Consider the following 22248-nt stretch of genomic DNA (forward strand, 5'->3'; position numbering starts at 1 on the left):
GTCACCCAAAAAAATATAGGCAGTGCTGCCAAAATTAAAACACTGCAAGGCACTTGACGGAGGAGAGGAGAACAAAGAAAAGGGGACAAATGCATGTTTCCTTGTCTATAAACAAGGATACCATCAAGTCCGTAGTGAGGAGGAGAAGAAGGAATGCGAGTAGAAAAAAAAGAGCGAGCAATCGAGTGAGGAACGAAGACGGGGATCCACTGGAGGTCCGTAATGTCACAACACGGGGTTATTGAGTGGTGAGATACAGGAAGGCTGGTCTTGTGAAGGCGAAATCGATAACATGTTAAGCCTGTCCATCTGGAGAGGCTACTACAAACTACTATACACTACACACAGTCAGAGCCTAAGCCACTGGTGTGTGTGCTTGACCAAAAGTAAAGAGTGAAAAAATGGTGTGTGAATATTAGCCGTGTTTGAACACTAGCCTATTGGGTTGCACATGTTTATGATCACTGAGGTAGAAATTTCAACGTGTGCTGGACGATTTTGTGTAGCTTACAATATGCCCATGCTGATGGAAATTGCCCATTTTCCAGTGACTGTCTGTCTGTGCGAGTATAGTCTATATCATTTTGGTGTTCACTTTTGACTTACCATGAGTCCAGCAAGACATGTCATTCCTCCACCCAACTCACACACCGACGAGCCCCTGTGACAAAGAAAGAGAGAGATGCTGCATTTAACATTTGCCAGTTAGTAAAATATCAGTAAGTTTGCAAGCTGAAAAAGTAAAGAGTAAAGAGGAGAATGAAAGAGAAACAAGAGAGAGATAAAGAAGAAGGCAGAGAGAGAGGGATGGCTGTTGTGTCTTGACAATAACACTAATTAACTTGCCTGTGTAGGGGGATACCATTGATTGGAATGCAATTCCACTGCGCTCATTGATCTCAACCTTCCTTCTTCCTCTTTCTCCCTGCATGTGGCCAAATGTGGGTGTATATGCATTCACAAAAGAAAGCGCAATTGTCCTTTTTCCTGCTCGAAATGTGGATTTGTGGGGCGGTAGTAACAGTTAATTAAATTTACTGGGATCTCGTTTTCCGCTTTGATTCTGTACTGTACAAAAAAGTATGGCGACTGCATTACAGTAGTGTTAACCGGGTACTAAATGATAACATATTCATTCTGTACGTAGCATGGTCCTTTAAATTATATTGATAATGGGTTGAAAATGTAATGATATCATCATATGGTCTTCCAATTCAAATTAAATGTACATATTATTACCACTTAATCGGTGTTTCTAAACTGAAATGCTGGGTTGTTTGTGTAAAATGTGGACAAACCCAACCAGCGGGTTTCAATTCAACTATGTTGAGTTGTTTCAACCCATAATTAGATTTTTTTTTTCGTTTAGGTTCATTTTAAACCATGGTTTGTACATATTTTACCAAACCATGCACTATCACTGGATTGGTACCCTGAGGTTCTGTTTTGTACCTTTAAAGGGAAACTAAACATAATACAATGTTGTACCTTTTTGGGTACATTACTGTAGCTTAAAGGAATAGTCTACTCATTTTCAATATTAAACTATGTTATTACCTTAACTAAGAAGAGTTGATACATCCCTCTATCATCTTAGTGCGTGGACGTAAGCGCTGGGGCGCGCTGCAACACTTCGATAGCATTTAGCTTAGCCCCATTCATTTAATGGTACCACTAAAGTTAGAAGTGATCAAACACATCAACGTTTTTCCTATTTAAGACGAGTAGTTATACAAGCAAGTTTGGTGGTACAAAATAAAACGTATCGCTTTTCTAAGCGGATTTAAAAGAGAAACTATATTGTATGGCGGAACAGCACTTTTGGGAGTACTTCAACTCGCCTGAAAAATCCGCTCCCCTTCTCCCTCTCATAATAAGAGAGGGAGAGTGTTACTGCGCCGAGTCGAAGTACTCCCAAAAGTGCTGTTCTGCCATACAATATAGTTCCTCTTTTAAATCCGCTGAGAAAAGTGCTACGTTTTATTTTGTACCACCAAACTTGCTCGTATAACTACTCGTCTTAAATAGGAAAAATGTTGATGTGTTTGGTCCCTTCTAACTTTATCTCTGTTTGGTACCATTGAATGAATGGGGCTAAGCTAAATGCTATCAAAGTGTCGCAGAGCGCCCCAGCGCTTACGTGCACGCACTAAGATGATAGAGGGATGTATCAACTCTTCTTAGTTAAGGTAATAACATAGTTTAATATTGAAAATGAGTAGACTATTCCTTTAAAGGGATAGTTCACCCAAAAATGAAAATTCTGTCATCATTTACTCACTCTCATGTTGTTACAAAACTGTCTAATTTTTTTTGTTCTGATAAACAGGAAGGAAGATATTTTGAGAAATGTTCGTGGACCCCATTTACTTCCATAGTATTCTTTTCCTATCATGGAAGTGAATGGGGTCCACACCGATTTGGTTACAAACATTTCTCAAAATATCTTCCTTCGTGTTCATTAGAACAAAAGACATGTATGCAGGTTTGTAACAACATGAGAGTGAGTAAATGATGACAGAATTTTTATTTTTGGGTGAACTATCCCTTTAAAGATTTATTGTGTACCTACCTTTAAAGGTACAGATTTGTACCCCTAAAAATGTTAATTACTTACTGACTTATTCATTTAACTGATGCTTTTATCCAAATTGCTATATATGTCAGTTCGCATAGCTCTGGAGCAACTAGGAGTTAAGTGTCTTGCTCAGGGACACAATGGTGTGTCACACTAGATTCGAACCCGGGTCTCTCACACCAAAGGCATGTGTCTTATCCACTGCGCCATCACCACCCATGTTTCCCTGAAGGTTCCCCAAAAGTTACAACATTACATTTCAAAATTAACCATTGAGGGTACCAGCCCAGCAACAGACAAGGTAAAGTTTTGTAGCTTTTTTTTGACAGTGTAGGTTGAAACATCCCAGCATTTTCTAGAGTGCAGTTAATGCTTTCATAGAAGTTCGGGAGCAGGGTCTTGAATTTAATTTAAAACGCACACCCACTTGTTTTTTGTGATGTTACTGTACCCATGTTATTTTTTATTTAGTATGTTTATAAGCATTTTCATAAATAAATAAACACATTTTTCCTGAATTATGAATTTCTTTCCAAATGAAGACATTTCCTAAGTATAGTAAACACACACCTACTGCACAGAGACCTGCACCAACAAAAATGACAAATAATTCGCATGACAGGTAATTCATATAATTCACACAGGAAGGAACCGAATCAGAGAAATTTAAAAAAAGACTACAATTTGCATAAAATATATCTTTGTAAGTCGTACACAAAATATACAGTAGAGACTCCTCACAGATCAAAAGCAATCCAGAGCTCCACACCAGAACCTCTCTCTTTCAAAAATACAAACACATGCGCGCACACACACTGGTAACTAGACTTCATCATTTTGCCAGTCATTTCTATGCTCAGTGACAACAGTCTCCATGTGTTTGTCGGCTCTTAGCCCGTGATCCGACACCTTCCATTGACAGAGAGACGGAACGGAGGATGAAGAGAGAGCGATTGTTGTATGAGGGAGTGCAATTAAAAATTAATGCGCACAAAACTGCTAGTATGAGCTGCAGCAGGGACAAAGCCCCAGTGACAGGTAGCTATTTGGCTGTACATTGGGCTAGTGGAAAGAAAAGCGAAAAACCAGAGGGATGAAGAGAAGAGATGGGCGCTCTCTGTAAATTGACTTTTTTTGTTCTCTGTTATCCCGCTCTTTTTCTCTTTTTGGTGAGTGGCTGATAACAGGTCTAGAAGATAGCAAATGGGTGACAGCACTCGATGACATACAGGAGGAACAAGCGCACAGAGGCACATCACACACACACAAAAGTGTCGCTCGCGCACACACATGCAAATTAAATTTGGGGTTTTGAAATAGAGGTTTGAATACGGCATAAGCGATACACGGACCAAATCAGAGAGCACAATCTTAACATTCTGCCAGAAAATGAAGATCCCGGGGCCAGTGTGAGAAAGCTTAAAGTCAGCCACTCACTGTAAATAATTTATTATATTAAAATATTCTTGTTTTAATTATAAAAATAGATAATACTTTATACAAATTTCATTAGTTTGTGGTCAGAAAATGCTGGCAGGGAAAGTACTACTTGGAAAAATTGACCCTACTGGGACAGCTTATTGTTGAGCCTGCACAAACACTCCTGCACAAGCATTGGCCCAAGGGCGCAAAACCCTGCTCTGTCTCTATATGCCCAGTTGACCTTCAGCTTGCTGCTGTGTGATCGATAAGCCTCTCTTTCCTACTCTGCCTCTTGAATGTAAAAACAGGAAATCAAAGGCTTGTGTACCGCCTTGAGTGCAAATCAAAAAGTGCCCATTGCTTCTCTGTCATATGGCCAAAGTGAGAGAGAGAGAGAGAGAGAGAGAGAGAGAGAGAGAGAGAGAGAGACTCACGTAAACATGTGACGTTTCTTCAGGCAATAGTAGGCCATCACCTCTTCAGAGGGCCAAACACCTGAAAGAGACAGAGAGAGGTTATAAGTGAACATTCAACTAGTTAACCACATCATATAGCTAGTCAAACATGAAAATCTTAAATCAAAGCGACCCTACACAGCTTAGGCTGATTTACTGGTCAACTAGTGGAGGTTGTCTTTTACACTGGCAAAGCTGGTGTACATAGCTGGTCTCACAGCCTAACCTGTGTCTAAAGGGGGTCGCACACCAAACGCACAGCTCAGTTAAAAAAAAATAATCGAACACATTTTTTCTATGAGTATACGCACACTGGCGCAGACAGGTGGCGCCTGTCCATGGCCCCCAGCTACGACTCCGGAAGTTGCTCAAGTCCCTGTTGCCACTCAAATAGTAAATAACATCATATTCGTCCCAAATCATTAACATTGGCTGCTTACGTATAATTTGCACTTTGAAGTAGACGCTATCCGAGTATGCTTGCGCTATTTAATGTGCACTTCCGGTGTACGATACCTCAACGCGGCGTGGTATTGAGCTGCGCGTCCGGTGTGGACCCCCTTAAGGGTGTTTTCACATATAGTTCATTTTAAAAGAACTAGTGCTGCACAATTAATCGCATCGCAATCGCGATGTCAGCCTGTGCAATTATATGACAGCAAAATGTTGCAATTATATTTAATAAATAAATGTGTGGACTTGTTAACACAAACTTTCTGATAACAGTTTGATGATTTTCCTTGCTGTATAAAAAAAGAAAGAAAAATGAACAAAAAAGGCAGTGCACGTGTGGCATGCACGTGTGTGGGGTGCGTCGTCACTTATACCAGAGCGAAGATGGATGCAGAGGAGGTTGACAGTGATCTGGTAGCTAAAAAAAACTCTATGTCTGTTGTATGGCGGTATTTTGGATTTAGGATTACTGACACTCACTGAGCAGTTGCTACATCACGTGGCAATACGAAAACATTTCTAGTTTTACAAATACAAATTTTAGCTAAACTGTGTGTGGATTTTTCTTAAAACCCATCAAGTTGACTCATGATACCATTTAGTATAATCGCAATCGCATATCGCAATTTTAGCATCAATAACTGCAATGGGAAAAATTACCCAAATCGTGCAGCCCTAAAAAGAACCAAACCCAGTTCACTTGAAGTGAACTAGAAAAGGAACTAGTCGAATGTGACCTCAGTCCTATTGGTGTTCACAATATACATGAATATCAGCTGACATCACTCACTTGTCTTCCGCCATTTTGAGTACCTGAAGTGGTCGCAAAAGAACTAGAAGCTATGCTTTCAAAATGTTGTGAGCATCAAAATCGCTGTTTTTACAACACTAAGAAGGCTTGACAAAACATTATACTTTGTTCGAAGTATCACCTGTGTCTCTACACGTGAACTCAAGAATTGAGAACATTGTTTGTGAACACAGAGTTTACTAAAAAATAAGGTTTTGAACAACTGACTTTGGTTAATTTGGTTGACATCTTACCAGTCAAGATGTATCGATCTCCGAATGCGACGTAAGGAGGGAGGAGAGTAAAGATGGAGAGCTCCTAAAGCATAGTTCCATAAAAATGCACGGATAATTCGTTGTTTTGTCGCAAGTGAAAAACAATATTGACCTTCAAGTTGAAAAAGGAGCCTCATATGAGATCCATTCACTCGCATTCGGAAATCGATTATTTACGTCTGGCAGAGATGACGAGTGGACACCAAAACAGCCAGAGTAAGTTGTACAAAACCTTTCTTTAAAGTAACCTCTGTGCACACAAACAATGTTCTCAATGCTCGCATTCATGTGTAGAGATCCAGGTGATACTTCGAGCAAAGTTTCATGTTGTGTCGTGCCTTCTTAGTGTTGTAAAAATAGTGGTAGTTCGGTAGCAGCGGACAGCGGCTGAAAGAACGCATCAGGTATCGAGTAGGCATCACACCCTAACCAAGATATATTTTTAAAGTAGCATTTCTTTTCATGGTCTGAGTTCGGTTCACTGGGTCTTTTAGGGGGGTCTGATATCACTTGGTGTTTTCACATATACACCCTGAACTGCTCCGAGAGCGTTTGGAGGGCTCAAACGAACTAGGTGTGAAAACACCCTTAAATCTGTCAAAAACAGTTTGTGTTATGCATATGCTGGGCAGACGGCCTCAAGAATATAAACAATAGGTCACTGACAAATATCAAGGATGCATGATTCACTTTTTAATATACAGTACTGCATACATACTACAAGCCTAGTTAGTAGACTTCATGTGATGCAATAAAGACAGGCTATTGCTCACATTCACACTGGTGGTTTCTGTTCACAGACAGAGCACTGCTCGCTATAGAGCTCGCTTCCAACACACACACACATAAGATTCTGGCTACTTAGACTTGTAAGCTGTGCACGGAGTGAGTGGGGGTCCAGCGAACGATTATCACAAGAAGCAGGCTGGTGGTCTTATCACCCACTGTCAGCCTCTGCTCCTTCTGCTAGCTCCAGCAAGAGCCATAAAGCTGCTATTGTCTCTCAGACACACATACACATACACACATGCACGCCGCTGAGGAAAATAGTCATTTCAATAAACTTAGGCCCCTGAGCTGTCCTTTGATGGAAGCTCATTGGTGTTTGAATGTGCACGTGTAACGTTACTTGTTTGTTAATGCATCTTCATGTATAAATATTTGTGAAGTGTTTTTAGTCATTCTACGGTTTAAGAACCGCGAAGAAAGAAAATTATGCTTTTTGTGAACGCACGCTAATGTTTTCAGTCGGCATACAAGAACCACACAAATACAGAGGGTTAAGAAAGAGGGAGTGAAAAAAAATGTGTGTGTGCGTGTGTAAGACAGAGTCGATATAATAAGCAGCTTATGACCTGCCTTTCAGGAAGGCCTGTTGAAGCCTGTCTCTCTCTCTCAACCTCTCTGGACCATCAGCTTGAGATTAACTCACCCAAGCAAGATTTAATAATGTCTATTGATAAAACGTCAACATATGCCTCTGCCATTAAAAACAGACAGCACCTGCTTGGTATTCTGCTTGCTGATGAACCATATGACATTTTGAGAGGCTAGCGAATGCTTTATCACATAAGGACTTTAGTTGGACAGAAAAAGACTTATGACACTTGGAGGTCATAACAACAACTTCTTGCTTCACTGACTTTTTAATTCGGTTCTTAGAAGTTATCATATTGATTTTGTAGAAATAAAACTACACAAGAAATCTTTCATGGGGGTTTAATTTAGTGCTGCATTTTATTTGACAGACTAGATATAAGTGCAGTAGTATTAACAAATAAGAAGTAGAGTGTAATATTACAAACATCAAAGTACAGTTCTGTAGAAAGTGCCCATGTACTTCATAAAAAGCTCCTTAATGACATTCTCATAAGTTAGACGTGTTTAAAAATGACATTTAAAATGGGCTGATTCAGCAATTGGTGTACGAAATGGTGAGATAACATAGGGGCTGCCTAATAAAGGCAGGAGTGTTTCTGCTTTCAGAGGTCTTTTCAATAATGATATGGTGAGATAATTATGGGAGAAGTAGAGTGTAAAGATACACGCTGTTTCTTTAAAATCAGTTCTGGTTTTTATTAAATATGTTGAATGTCAATCTTATGAAAATTCTTATACAAGGTGGATAATTTGTATTAATTCATACGACCACATTTAAGTGTTTTTGAACAATTTGCTTTTGCCCCTGGGTGTAGGTGCGAGTTAGTGGTGGGGTTTCGTTATTTTTAGTTTTTTTTATACTGTACAAATTTTTTATACATATTATTGCCAACTCATAAAATAGGTAAAGATTTCTGTAAGATTAGGCTTGACAGAACACAAATTTTTTTACTAATACTTTTATATAGTGCATACATTTTCACTGAATATCACAAGCGACACCTTAAACTTAAATTTGCTCACTGACTCTGACCGGAAATGACGCGAGTTATCGATTCCAACGTAAATCTCTTTTTTGGACTACAAAAAAGACACGGATTGTAGGCAACAGTTTACTTCCTTGGCTTGTTGAGGTGGACACGCTGGTCATTATCATAATACTTCCCATAATACTGATCGATCAACTTGGTCATCTGTATTTTCTGCATTTGACTCGTATTGATAAGGTTGTAAAAACAAATTCACTACTGTCAGTATTGCATTAAGAGATAATAAGTGCGTTTACATGCACAGAATAAGCGGATAACTATTAAAAATCTGCTTATTATAGAAAACTGTTTTCATTCGTTTACTTGCAAATCAATAAGCCGGCTATGCAGTCAACTGCGTTTACATGGGACTTGGAGAATTATCAGTTTTCTCGCAGGCAGTGACGTCACCACCTATAGTACATAGCATGACCCCATGTGTTTTCAGTTTTTTAAGCATAATCGGTGTAAGACTGTGCATGTAAACGCACTTAATTTTTCAAAACATGGTAAGGAGCTTCACATTTCCGGCTGATGTCAAAGGGTATTTAAGGCCAATCACAACGTACTGGTAAGCTGGCCAATCCGGGACACAGCAATTTCAGATTGATGAGCTTTGTATCAAATCAGAGCGTTTGAGGAAGGTAGGAATATCTGGAGCAACGAAAATTTACGGTATGTGGAAAATTATGTGTTTTTTGAACAAAAAACCACGCACACACCTTGTATTATACCAAATACACAAAATAGCTAGCTGGAGCCATTCACTTCCAGACTTTGTGCTAAGCTAAGCTAGGGGGGCTGCGTCAGACAGAGTTACGGGACGCACAGAGATGAGAAAGGTATGTATGGACTTATCTAACTCTGGGGGATACGGTGAATAAGCTAAATTCCCAAAATCTAGGCGTGTTCCTTTAACACAATTTAGCCAACACATAAAATACGTATGATTTCTCATAAGATCAGGCTGGTTTTGATATACGTGAGCATATTTTATTAATACATCTAAAACCCTAAATCCAAAGTATGAAACTAAGAACATTAAACATGTTTGCATGTTTAGGTGTGTTGTGCTATTGCCAGAGGTCAAGATGCACTTGAAGAAAATGAAAAAGCCATGATGTGATAGCAGATTAAAGCTCTTCCTGAGGATAAAGCAATCACTTCTCACTATCAATTACTGAATGAGACGCATACTTGTCTCTGCTGCTCTACGTCTATCTTTCTGTTCCAGAGCTTTCCACAAATTGCAAGGAAAAAGCCATCAAGTTCTGTTCAACAAATTCTTCAGTCTGTAGCACTCTGGTCCAAGCAGCTTATATGTGGGTGAACTTATGGCCTTGTGAACTTTGAAAAAGTGCAGCATCTAGCTAATCCCAGTGGAAAGGCCAGAAGTTAATCAAATGATCTGGGATGAGGTGTGAAGATGCTACTCATACACACAACTCATGACACCACTATATACTTTCGTGGGGTTGAGTATTGAGGTTGCAAAATGACAATGCCCAGACAAAATATCTATTACTGTATGTCTGGTAGTAATACATTTTAGGGCTGGAACGACGCGTCGACGTAGTCGATTACGTCGATTACGTAATTACGTCGATTTGCCGGAAATGCGTCGATGCGTCGCACTGTTTACATTTTGAAATGAAGGCGGCTTCAGCTCCGACCGGGTGATACAAGTGTAATACCAAACAGACAGAACGCGATCAAAAGTGTGGGAATAATTTAAGCAGAGACCAAATAAAACACATCCTGTGTAAAACTGAAATGGCATACCACAGCAGCGCAACACCTGTGTATGATCATCTTAAAAGAAGAAAACCTGGAGCTCTCCGACCTCAAAATGACGAGACGTCAGCGTAAGAATTTGAACTATTACAGTAAGTTTTTATACTTACTCTATAAACAACAGAATCAATACATATTGTGCTTAATACAGCTGCGTTTACATCTCCGTTTAATACGAGCTGCGAGACGCCTGACAGACGTGACATTGCATCGCTTCTGGGCAGTATGTTGAAACAGTTAATAAAGAGCAGGACATGTTTTTATATTAAGAAGTTATGAAATAATAAGTTACTGTCACATTGAGAACTGATAGGCATGTGCCCGCGTGCACTGAAAGCCAGCTGGCAGTGCGGAGTTCCCAATGAACGTCTTTTTTGCGAATTTGTGCGCAGATATTACAGAAGCTCGTCTTGTAAGGTATTCCTGACATGCGTTTATTTAAAGTAACAGCGGCGTAAACGCTGTTTATAAAATATTAGAAGATCATACTAACTGAACTTGTTTTTTACCCGGAACTTAAGAAAAGTTAAATGTTAAAGTTAAATGAGAATGCAGTTAGTAATAATATTAACAGTAATAATATAACCATTACATCTTATATAAGGGTTCATGAATCACAATGAACTTATTTTTACTTCAGTCTGAACTAATGCTGAGTTAATGCATGTACTAATCATAAACTAATGTTTAAAATATTAATATATGCCTATTTTATTGTTTAAGGTGAATAATGCCTCTTTTAAAGTGGCACTGCCACTTTATTTTTCATGTTGAAAATTTTGGTTTGTGTGTTTGTTTAATTAAGAAAATGCTTAAATAAAATGTTAGCGTTAATGGCAGATGTTACATTTATTATTTGTTGGGGAATTATATGTATAAAAAAATCATTAGACTATTCGATTAATCGAAAAAATAATCGATAGATTAATCGGTTGAAAAAATAGTCGATAGTTGCAGCTCTAATACATTTATACACACAAGCATTCCTAAAAAGCATACTTTATGAAATATGCTGCCCTCGAATTTAGTACATACTATAACAGGGAATTTGTGTGTAGCTGGACTCCAAGAAACAGAAAGGAGAAAGTTGCAGTGGCAAGAGAGTGTTCACAATCCCATTCGGAACGCCAGCCGGTCCCTCAGCTTTCTTCAGATGATCTCCACATTACCGCCGGCCTCTGATAATTCCTAAGCTTTCTCAATTTCAGATCCAATAATGGATAAGAGCACATTTCAGCATGATCAAGTGCAATCTGTTCCCTCACACGGCTACTTTACTCCCACTCAGGATTACCAAACGCGCACATACACTCACTCTCACGCGAACATCTACAGATAACTGAAGTTAGCGTGTGCTGTGTTAGGGCTGGTGAAAGTTGAGGTCCAGAGCAATCAGGGTGAAATCTCGTCTCCAACACAGAGAAGGGGATGCGAGCTAAGACGCGCCCACTGTGTCTTTACTAAAGTAGCAAAATGTGAAAAACGATACAGCTGCCTGTGGTTCAGATGTGCACATAAGAAAAGGATATAAACTGTTTTTGCATTTCCAAGTTAATCGCAGATAAAATGAATAGCATCTCAAAAAAATAAAAATAAAAATTTACCTATAGGTCTAAAAAATATATGATGTTAAATAAAGTAATTTGTTAAAAAAATAGTTTTATTAGTATTATTTTTTATTTCTGTTTTCATATGTGTTATTGTGTATGTTATTTTTTTATAAACATTGACAAAAAAAGTAAAAAAAAAGAAATAGTTTAATGTTATTTGAATATTTTGTAAATAAAGATTTTCCTTGATGGTTTATTAAAATGTTAATCAATTTAATTTGACAGCTTTTTAATAGTTTTATAATTGTATATGTTTTATTTATGTTACATTTGTGTACATCATGTTTATGTATGTATTATGCACATAATTGAACCAACATTGATGGCTCTGTCATTTAGTTTTTATCTTATTTTTAGAAATACAATGAAGTGTCTCTTTTCTCTTTGCATATACAGTAATTAAAAAGTGACCCCTTACTCCCCTACAGTCTTGCAAATGATCTACAACCATAGACTGTAAAAAAAAGATGGACGACGCAACGTCGCCTCCCACCATTTGTAATGAATTGAAGCCAAAAATGCCCGACCATGGTCGCCGACATGTTACGTAAAAACGTCAGTTTGGAGCCAAGGTATGTGCAGAAGGAATCATCCGTGGAGCAGGAGGCGGAGCCGCGGTATCTCTGCCCAAACGCTCGCACGCCCAATTCAACCACGCCTATCATAACGACACGCCCCGTTTCTATAGCATCAAATTACTAGCTAACTACCTGAAAGGACAAAAACCATCTTTCAGAACTTTTATTGGAAGTCCCATTCGTTTGAATAGAGAGGGCGGGGTTTATGACTTATACTGCAGCCAGCCACCAAAGAGCCAGCGGCTTCACTTTTCAAGACTTATGAGGCACACCCATCTACAACAGATGTAAACGCCAATCGGTCTGTTTCAAAACCAGCTTCTGATTTTCATCTGGAGTTCACATTTGAAGCCTTAAACTTTTACATCCTAAACCCGCACAAGCAAAGCTCAGTGCACACACCATCTGACAAAAGCCTCTAACCACACAGCTCCACATAAACATGACAAAATAGAGAGGAAAAAGCCCCTCCGTCTTGCCCAGCTGCGCACACGAGTGTATTTTCAGAGCCGCAACACTGTGCCTTGGGTAGATAAGGCTGCCCTCCTCTCTTGGTAAACAACTTTTTTGGATTAAGGGTGGCGGTGTATAATGAGGGGAGGAGAGCCATCGCCGCATTGTCACAGGCGCACACAGGGGCCAAGGCGACTCTTTGCTCTGCTATTTATCCGGTGGTCTGATAGCTTACTTATCTGTGAGAGAAAATGCCAAAGCTGGCGGAATCTCATCTTCGCTGCGGCACGGGGCAGACGGCACGCTAATAGATATATCAGCACACGGGTGCGGGGCTAAGCCGGTCAGATGAGCGGGTGCAGGCCGCAGTTGATTGATTAGCATAGGCTGGAATGGCGGGGGCCGTTGACAACCCCAGATTACAGCCCGCGCGCGAGCCTAAATTGCTTACTTCTCGCCGCAGCACCGCAGAACAGGGGCCTGCCAAATTACAGCCCTGTCACCTGAACAACATCTATTTGGGGAATGTTAATGCATATAAACAATTAAAGCGAGAGGGAGAGCAAGAACGAGAGAATTGATAGGGATGAACAGAGAGACAGGGAAAGAACGAAAGAAGCAGATGGGGAAGGGTTAGATGAGATATCGTGAGGGCGCTTGCTGACGACATTTTTCATTTCAAGTGTTCAAGTCAAGGAGCACACGTTTCCTTTGTGAAAAATGAATTGTTTTAGTTCACACAGGTAATTATTATTAAGTGGGGTATTTTTGGGTACAATGACTAGGCACCATCAACAAAAGGATTTTTTTACAAGAATAACCACAGTTAAATATAGTAAAAAAAATTCACTTATATCTGACAAGACACTTGGAAAATAGTGGCTTTTTTCTACCTAGGATCGGAGTGTTGGCTGCTATCTTAACCTACATTACTGTACAGCCCTGTAGGGGACATGAAACAGCACGGTGAGAAAATGTGTGTGCTCAGTGGGTGATAATGTGTGAACAGTTATCCACTACTGCAGGTGTGTGTGAGATTTAATGTGTACAGGTGAGAATGTGTTAACAGCTATAACAATGGACAGGCTAGAGCTTGACACACGACGCACTCATTCAAACACACACAAATGCATCTCAAGGGCAACATTGTCTATCATAAACAGAGAAGTCACTTCTGAATTGTAACCATGACAACGTGTCATCATGGTGTCATCTTCCTGACAGGTGCTGAAACTAGTTTTTGTCCCTAACGGTGAATATTAAACCCTTTTGGAGATTTGATTCACTTTCATTTAAATGAAATGACAGCTTACTCCGAACAGTTCACCCAAAAATTAAATTCCTGTCATAATTTACTCAATCTAAGGTCAGGTGAATATCTCTGATCTGTGAAACATAAAAATTAGATTTCTGTACTTTTCATGCAACAACAGTATAGTGACCGTAGCTGTCAAGCTCCAAAAATGACAAATGACTTCAATTTTAATATGTAATCACAAACAAGGTAAACTATTGAAACAATTTGGTCTGAAATGTGTCTCATGATCTCAAAAATCTTTCAATCTAAATGAGTGTTTAAATGTTTGAAATTACTTGTGCAGACAGAAAGGACGATACATATCACGATACATGGTTCATGATACAATTCATCACAATACGGTACAATACGTTGCATGTTGCGATACATTGCAATACTTTGCAGGTGTTTTTAAATTTTCTGCCATTTTCTCACTCCCGCCAACTTTTGAGACATTGGCTGCATGGCCTTATATAACAGACAACTGGACAGGGACAACTACCGCAGCGGCGGAGGAGGTCTTTGACGCACACAGAGGGATTCAAGTGTTTTAAATATCAATAGTAGAGATTGAAATAATGATACACTATCGTGGAAAAATTCTCACGATAGTTAGCTGTATCAATATTTTTGCACAGCCCTAGTGAAGAGTTTTGATTTATTATGGATCAAAACATAATTCTCAGTTACATTGTGTTATTTCCTAGATCACTGCAAAAAAAATTTAAATGTAGAAAAAAATTAATACTGTATAAGTAAACGGTTTCAAAACTCTTGAACAACAGTGTACTTTTATAATACTACGGACCTCTTCAACTTTTAGGGTGTTTTTTGTCTTTTTGAGGTTTACCAGATTTGTTTAGTGCAAATTTTAAAGAGAAAAACATCTCTATAAGTGGTCTACGGAAAATATATACACATTCGTAAGTAAACAATGACAAAACTTTTATTTCTGGATCAAACTATATTGAACTACTTATTTAAAGGTACACTCCACTTTTTTGAAAATATGGTCATTTGCCAGCTCCCCTAGAGTTAAACATTTGATTTTTACTGTTTTGGAATCCATTCAGCTGATCTCCGGGTCTGGCGGTACCACTTTTAGCATAGCTTAGCATAATCTATTGAATCTGATTAGACCATTAGCTTCGCGCTCAAAAATGAAAAAAGAGTTTTGATATTTTTCCTATTTAAAACTTGATTCTTCTGTAGTTACATTGTGTACTAAGACCGACAGAAAATTAAAAGTTGCGATTTTCTAAGCAGATATGGCTAGGAACTATACTCTTATTTTGGCGTAATAATCAAGGACTTTGCTGCCGTACCATGACTGCAGCAAATGATATTACGCAGCGCCCGAAAATAGTCCCCTTGGTAATTTTCCGTCGGTCTTAGTAGACTTAAGTTTTAAATAGGAAAAATATCCAAACTCTTTGTTTTTTTTAGCACGATGAAATGGTCTAATCAGATTCAATTGATTATGCTATGCTAATTATGCAAAACGGTAAAAAATAAATGTTTAACTCAAGGGGAGCTGTAAAACGAGCATATTTTCAAAAGAAGTGGAGTGTCCCTTTAAATGTACAGAATGTTTTTTTTTTTGGCGGCATCTAGCAGTGAGACACAACCTTTTTAAAAACTTTTTGTCTAAGAAACACATCAAAGTTACAATCAGGGCTGTAAAATCAGTCAAGACATTTTTAGCCATCAGTAAAGAGAATCTGCGATTCATGGTCCATATCAGAAGAGAAAAGAGAAAGAGAAGGTAAAAGAATAGACAGATGTAGCATTGTTAGTAGGGATGCACCGAATATTCGGCCACCGAAAATTTTCGGCCGAAAATAGCCCAAAAGAGCATTTTCGGCTTTCGGCCGAAAGACTTTTATCACCGAAACAATATGGCCGAAATGTTGTGATGACGCAAACAGAAACAGCGACCTGCACGTGCTTGTCTGAAGCAACATGTATGCGGCGTGATGTATTTAACCGCAAAAAGGCGCTAAAGTACGCACAGAGGCACATGCGGTTGTGTCTGCTCCAGACGTGATCATCACAGTGAGTACGCCCTTCAAAAAACTCTTGATGTGTAAACTTTAGAGAGAGTCGCGCAAATGTGTCTCATACTGTATAGTCCATTAACATACATGTGCCGAATAAAGCAATGAAAAGCAATGAAAAACAACGTAACGTTTTTATGCTGCGCTGTTTGGGATTCGCCTTCGTTCTCTGTGTGCGCGCGCGCGTTTAGTGCCCTCAATAGTGCACACACGAGTAAGACGCAAACAAGCGAACGTAAAATCTTTCTGTTATTGACAGGGCACATATAAACAAAATTATCTCCAAAGTATTCTTTTTCTAATAAAAACATTTGTTTTATGTCTTAAGTGTATGTATAGATTACAGTCATAAACCAGTCTCTGCTTACAGTAACCTCAAATAACCTACTGAAGTCTAACAAAGAGACAAATAGCTCTAAAAATAATAATATATTTAATTTATACATTAAAGACAGTGTTATGACTCATTTAATTTGATTTCTGTACCAAATGCTAATGTTAGCCCTTATTAATGTGCAGCTTTGTTCTTTTTTATAAATGTTTGTAATTTCTTTATTTGTTATTAGATTTTCCCCACCCCCTTTTTGCTGATCTGAAAAATAATCCGATCCGTGCCTCAAAAACTGTAATGTGATCTGAACCGTGAGTTTTGTGATTTGTAACAAACCCCTAGTAAAGTTAGTACACAGTGATAGCCATAAATGCATTTGTACTAATAATTGGCATAATAATTTATTTCGGTGTTTCGGATTCGGTTTTTCGGCCTTGGTTTCCTCATTTTCGGTTTTCGGCCAAGAATTTTCATTTCGGTGCATCCCTAATTGTTAGAACATTAGATTATTTTTAATTTGAATTAAATTTACATCGAGATTAGAGGCTGCGATGTGTGATTCTATCAAGTGAGCTATTAATGTGACTTTCACTCCCTGTGTTGGGGCATTAGGGTCACAGAGCATTTCAGAGAGCACATATGCTGACTGTACCCTCACTGCAGCAAGAGCCCTCGCATTCCCTTCATATCGCTCCCTCTCTCTCTCTCTCTCTCTCTCTCTCTCTCTCTCTCTCTCTCTCATTCCCAGAGAACGGACAAGCAGGGTGCCTGCAGGCTGTGCTCCATGCTGCCGCTTTTCACTCTAAACGGAGATGAGCGTGGTGATATCCCCGGGCCAGCTCAGGGGGCCTCTATCTAACCTAAAATGATTTTTAGCACGGCAACTCAAGCACTTCCCAGAAGCAATGTCAACCCACTGCCACCGTCTCTCTTTTCCTGCATCCTTCTCTCTCTTTCCGTGTGTGTGTGTCGGTGCGAATGCGTGCGGGAGAGAAAAGCGGTAGAGACAGAGGGAAGTTAAAAAGCTTAGCAGCGAGGGTCAGCTCGCGACACGAGGGCTTATCGCTTTTCTGACGCTCCCCCACCGGCAACAGAAGAGACCTTTTTCTTCCTCATTCAGGTGAAAAGCTTACTACTTCCCCTGCTCTCTCTCTGTGCACACCCTGACTCCCTTTCACATCTTGATGCCTTTTAAATGTCACTTATTTTACATGAGGTACTTTGTGGAGATGGGGAATCAGGAGCAATCAGGGCTATTATCCCTGTGGGGTGATGTCGGGTCCAGATGCATTACGACACCCTTCCTCCGGCTGGCCACTGCCACTTCTCAGGGAATTAAGTGGCATTATGAGGGAAGTGGCTGTGATAGGAACAGCATGGGCAGCGCAGGTAGAACGCTGCTCTCGCTCGGCCTTTAAGTGAGACCTCGCCGGGGACTAATCAGAGTGAAAGCCCTGGACAAAGCAAAGCCTTGGACATAGCAAAGCCCGGCACACCAGGGGAGAGCAAAGCCTTTTAAGAGCCACCTGTCCGCACAAACACACCCTCCATCATTTTTCTTGGGCTTCTTCAGTACTCAACATGTGTGGGCTCACACGACTTCTTTTACTATTTCAGCAGATCTATTCATGGTTACATATGTTTTAAAAACGATACCATGTTATCATGGTTGCCATGCACCTGTTCTTTTATGTGAGTGGCAGTCCTGGGAGAGACATGACATGACCAAAGAGAAAGCTATGCGTACCATACCATACTCAAGTACTTTTAACCCCTAAAGTACAGTTTGTTTGGTTAGCGTGATCGTTCTATACCAGGGTGCAGTACGCTTAAGCGTGCCCTGGTACACTTGCAGAAGTGGTCTCTGGTATGATTCACTTTGGTTTGGACAGGCAAGAGCGCTAACCGCACCAAAGAGCAAAACTTCAGCTGTCAATGTAAAAACATTCTGTCACCACATCCCAAATGACCCCAGATAACAGAGGTGTGTTTGACATCATGCATGCCAAATAGGTTCATGACATTACATAACCACGATTTAAAAGCATATTAGGAGCAGTTTGCTCTGTAATCGCTCTCGTGTTACTTTAGTGTCATACACCAATCGATCTCCGCAGTGCTCATGATTTTAAACACACCTAATAAGCCATAAACTCACAATTATGATCAACCCCATTGCGCATATCTTCCAATTTTCTTCAAAACAATCGCATCTTTTAATGAGAAAATGATCTTCATAAACCTATGGGTGACGTCACGGACACTACGTCCATCTTTTTTACAGTATATGGGTGGCGCACAATGGCGACTTCCATTTACACCTGCGGTGTATGTAGATAAAAACGGCTCATTCTAAAGTAATAAAAACTGTTGTTTATTATGCAAGGACTTTATACATTGAAAGCATTGTTATGCAAATTACATTGCATTTTTGTCAACAGATCCTCCTAAAATCTACACTTTGCACCTTTAAGAGACGTGGCATGGTTGGGATTTTGGTTACGTAGGCTATAGATAAAAATCAATGGCTTTGCTAAACAACACTACTAAAGTGTGACAGCTCAAAGTATTCCAACAGACAGACGCTAATAGCGGCAAAAATACACTGGTGAAGAAAGCCAAGATGATAGCACGTTAAGCTAGAACAACACTTCATGTTACATCATAGTGGATCGAGAGCAAGTCCAAATGCTTTTCCATCGTCAGACATCTTGAAGCATTTAGATTGCAACAAAGAGATTGAATAGGGCATTTTCCCTCCTCAAAGCACTTCAGGCACCTGGCAAATGAGGGTGATTGTTTTAAAGACCTAGCCTGGGGCCAAAGATACACACTCAATCTATGTCACTCCAGATGAACTGGGAGCAGGCAGATATTATGCCATCAGGGAGCTTCTGCGATAGGTGTTTGTGAAGAGTGCGAACGTTTCGATGCAAGTTACAGATAAGATGAGCTGAAGGCTGAATACACTTCAAGTTAAAGGCAACGTTTATGTGAGAAGTTAACCGTATAAATGCGCCTGACACCCTCGTTGCTTTTGAGCTCTCGCAATATAATTATGAAGAAGCTTGTAAGCAAGAAAACAAATAGCAGCGATGTTGCATAAAAGATTAAATGAAGATGTTGTGTCTTACAGTATTCACTACATTAACATTAATTCATTCGGCAGATGTTTTCATCCAAAGCGACTTAAAAGTGAGGGAGCAGTTAATTTTTTTGTTAAAATAAGTTTTGCACCAGAACCATTTTAGGCACATGGGAAAGATGGACAATTGTGCAATTATTAATTTAGAACCACTGGATAGGAAAAGATCTTTAAGGGTTTCACAGGTGTTCAGTCTAGAGATGTACCAGTATATCGGCAAATAATCGGTATCAGTCAATAAAAGAAATTTCCACACTATCGTATCGGCTGATTATTATGATAACCTTTATTTTACCAGGAGATAGCACATTGAGATTAAAAATCTCTTTTACAAGAGCCTCCTGGCCAAGATATGTGGGTGTAACAAAAACATAAAACATACAAAATGCAAACGGATTAAAAATTATTTTACTAAATCAATCAATGATTAAATGCATGTAGACAAGCAATTAGATCCATTTGGATCTGCCTCCAGTTCATTTAGCAACCCCTTAAACGCTTCCAGACTCTCTTTGTTCTTACTTAGTTTGTAATTTATTCCATGCAAAAGAAGCAGCAAAATGAAATGCCTTTTTCCCCAACTAATGGGGACTAATGGAACAGATAATAATAAAAGGTCCTGCGATCTGAGATTGTAAGTACCTGAAACTTTCTTAAAAATTAAACTCTAAAGATAAGATGGCACTAATCCCAAAATAGATTTGTAAATAAAAACATGCCAGTAATATACGGACGGATAATGGAGACCACAGGGACGGATTATGGCGATGATGTGCCCTGGGCACGGATGTATCAAAGGCCCCCTTTACCAATTTTTTGTGCAACAGCGTTGCACGTGTATGCACAGGGCTCAAGTGTTGGTTCGCCTCTGCCTGTATGCCCCATTTTACAGGATTAACAATGGCACTAATACACGGGGAGAGAATGCACACAATATTCTGTACTTTCACACCACAAATTGGTTTATTTATATCTTACCAGTATCTGTCAACATACATACTGTACAACATACTCAATCAAAAAGATTCTGACCTCTCCAAATCATATCACAGGAGAAAATTCCATAAATATTTTACATTTCTACATTTAGCAGACATTTCATTACATTTCACAGTCGTTCACCACAGGCATTTAGGGGCTGGAAACACCAAAACTTTTTTTCAGCCGAGCGCTTTGGTAGCTGTAAGCCGGTTGGTTGCTGTGGTAATGTCCCGCCCCTCCTCCACTTGAATTGGACAGCCGTGTGAGAACTGACATTGACGAGCGGAGATTTCACTCAAAGTTGAATATTTTTGAACTCTCAGCGCTGAGTGCGGAAAAAACCCAGAGCGCCGGTTTTCAGCGCGGAAAAAACCCGCTAGCTGCTTACTTATTTGAAAAACGCAGAGTTTCCATTGGAATCAATTGAAAACATGCGCTGGCCGCGGGCGTAAAAGCTTTGTGTGTCCAGCCCCTAAAGACAGTGAATTTATACGTCCTTGACACATTTTGCTTCTTAGTTCGTTTTTTACTCTTGCCATTAGAGAAAATGAACGTTCTCCTTCACAGTTGCTGACTGGCAGGGTGAGGAAAAGCTGTCCTTTTGTGCTTTCTTATCATTGATCCACTTGGTTGTGGTTTTAAACTAATTTTTGTTTTGGTTTTTGAGTAACCATCTTCTGCGCGTGACTTTTATATTACGCAATGCTTTTCACTCGCCTCTAGATGTCTCTCTCAACAGCGCAGCAATAGATTAAAATTATTTATTTGATTTATTTACTAGTTAATACTTTGCAACTGCAAAAAAACTACATTATTCTTCAATATTTAACACAACTTTACTGAACATAAAATTAAAATTAAAATATTTATTTGAAAATAATAGACACAGTAAATTTGACAGGGCCCCCTGCTGGCCCAGTGCCCTGGGCAAGTGCCCAGTAGGCCCGTGCGTTAATCCGTGCCTGGGAGACCAACACGAGCATATAATACACAATTATGAGTCTCAATCTTAAAATGCACCTATTTAATTGCTAAAAAACAACGTTATTTTGTGTATTTGGTATGATACAATGTGTTTGCGTGGTTTATGGTTAAAAAAACCACATTATTTTCCACATACCATACATTTTTGTAGCTCCAGATATCCTGCATTCATCAAACGCATTGATTTTGTTCAAAACTCGTTGATGCGAAAAGCGCCGTGTTCCTGATTGGTCAGCTAATCTGTACGTTGTGATTGGCCTGAATACTTCTGATGTCAGCCGGAAAGTCAGCCGGTGACGCTCCTTACCATGTTTGAAAGATTCGATCCCCATGCAATGCTAACAGGAGTTAACTTACAGGCTGTGGGTCCAAGCAAGGAAATATGATAATGACAAGCCCAGGAAGTAAACTGTTGCCTACAATCCGTGTTTGTTGTAGTCCAAAAAAATAGACTCACATCGTCGTTTACTTTGGGGTTTGTACCTTTTGCATATCATTAACATACAAATACACACTTACTTTACACACCAGAGGAAATGTAAAATCGTGAATTGGACCATAGGAGCTCTTTAAGGTGTCTTATGAATCTTACAGCCCCTTTATAAACAACATCCAGATTATGCAGATAAAGACACTT

General features: G+C 39.5%; 1 protein-coding gene across 1 annotated transcript in view; it reads right to left on the minus strand.

The window, feature by feature from the left end:
- camkmt (calmodulin-lysine N-methyltransferase) overlaps nt 1–22248 on the minus strand; it is a 106034-nt gene that overhangs the window by 27743 nt on the left and 56043 nt on the right. The window contains exons 4-5 of the mRNA XM_065296981.1: nt 4435–4495; nt 607–661 (exon numbers count right to left, since the gene is read on the minus strand). Coding sequence (XP_065153053.1) covers nt 607–661; nt 4435–4495 — 116 coding nt within the window. The remainder of the gene's footprint in view (nt 1–606; nt 662–4434; nt 4496–22248) is intronic.

The sequence above is a fragment of the Paramisgurnus dabryanus genome, chromosome 20 (assembly GCF_030506205.2).
Source record: "Paramisgurnus dabryanus chromosome 20, PD_genome_1.1, whole genome shotgun sequence".
Lineage (NCBI taxonomy): Eukaryota > Metazoa > Chordata > Actinopteri > Cypriniformes > Cobitidae > Paramisgurnus > Paramisgurnus dabryanus.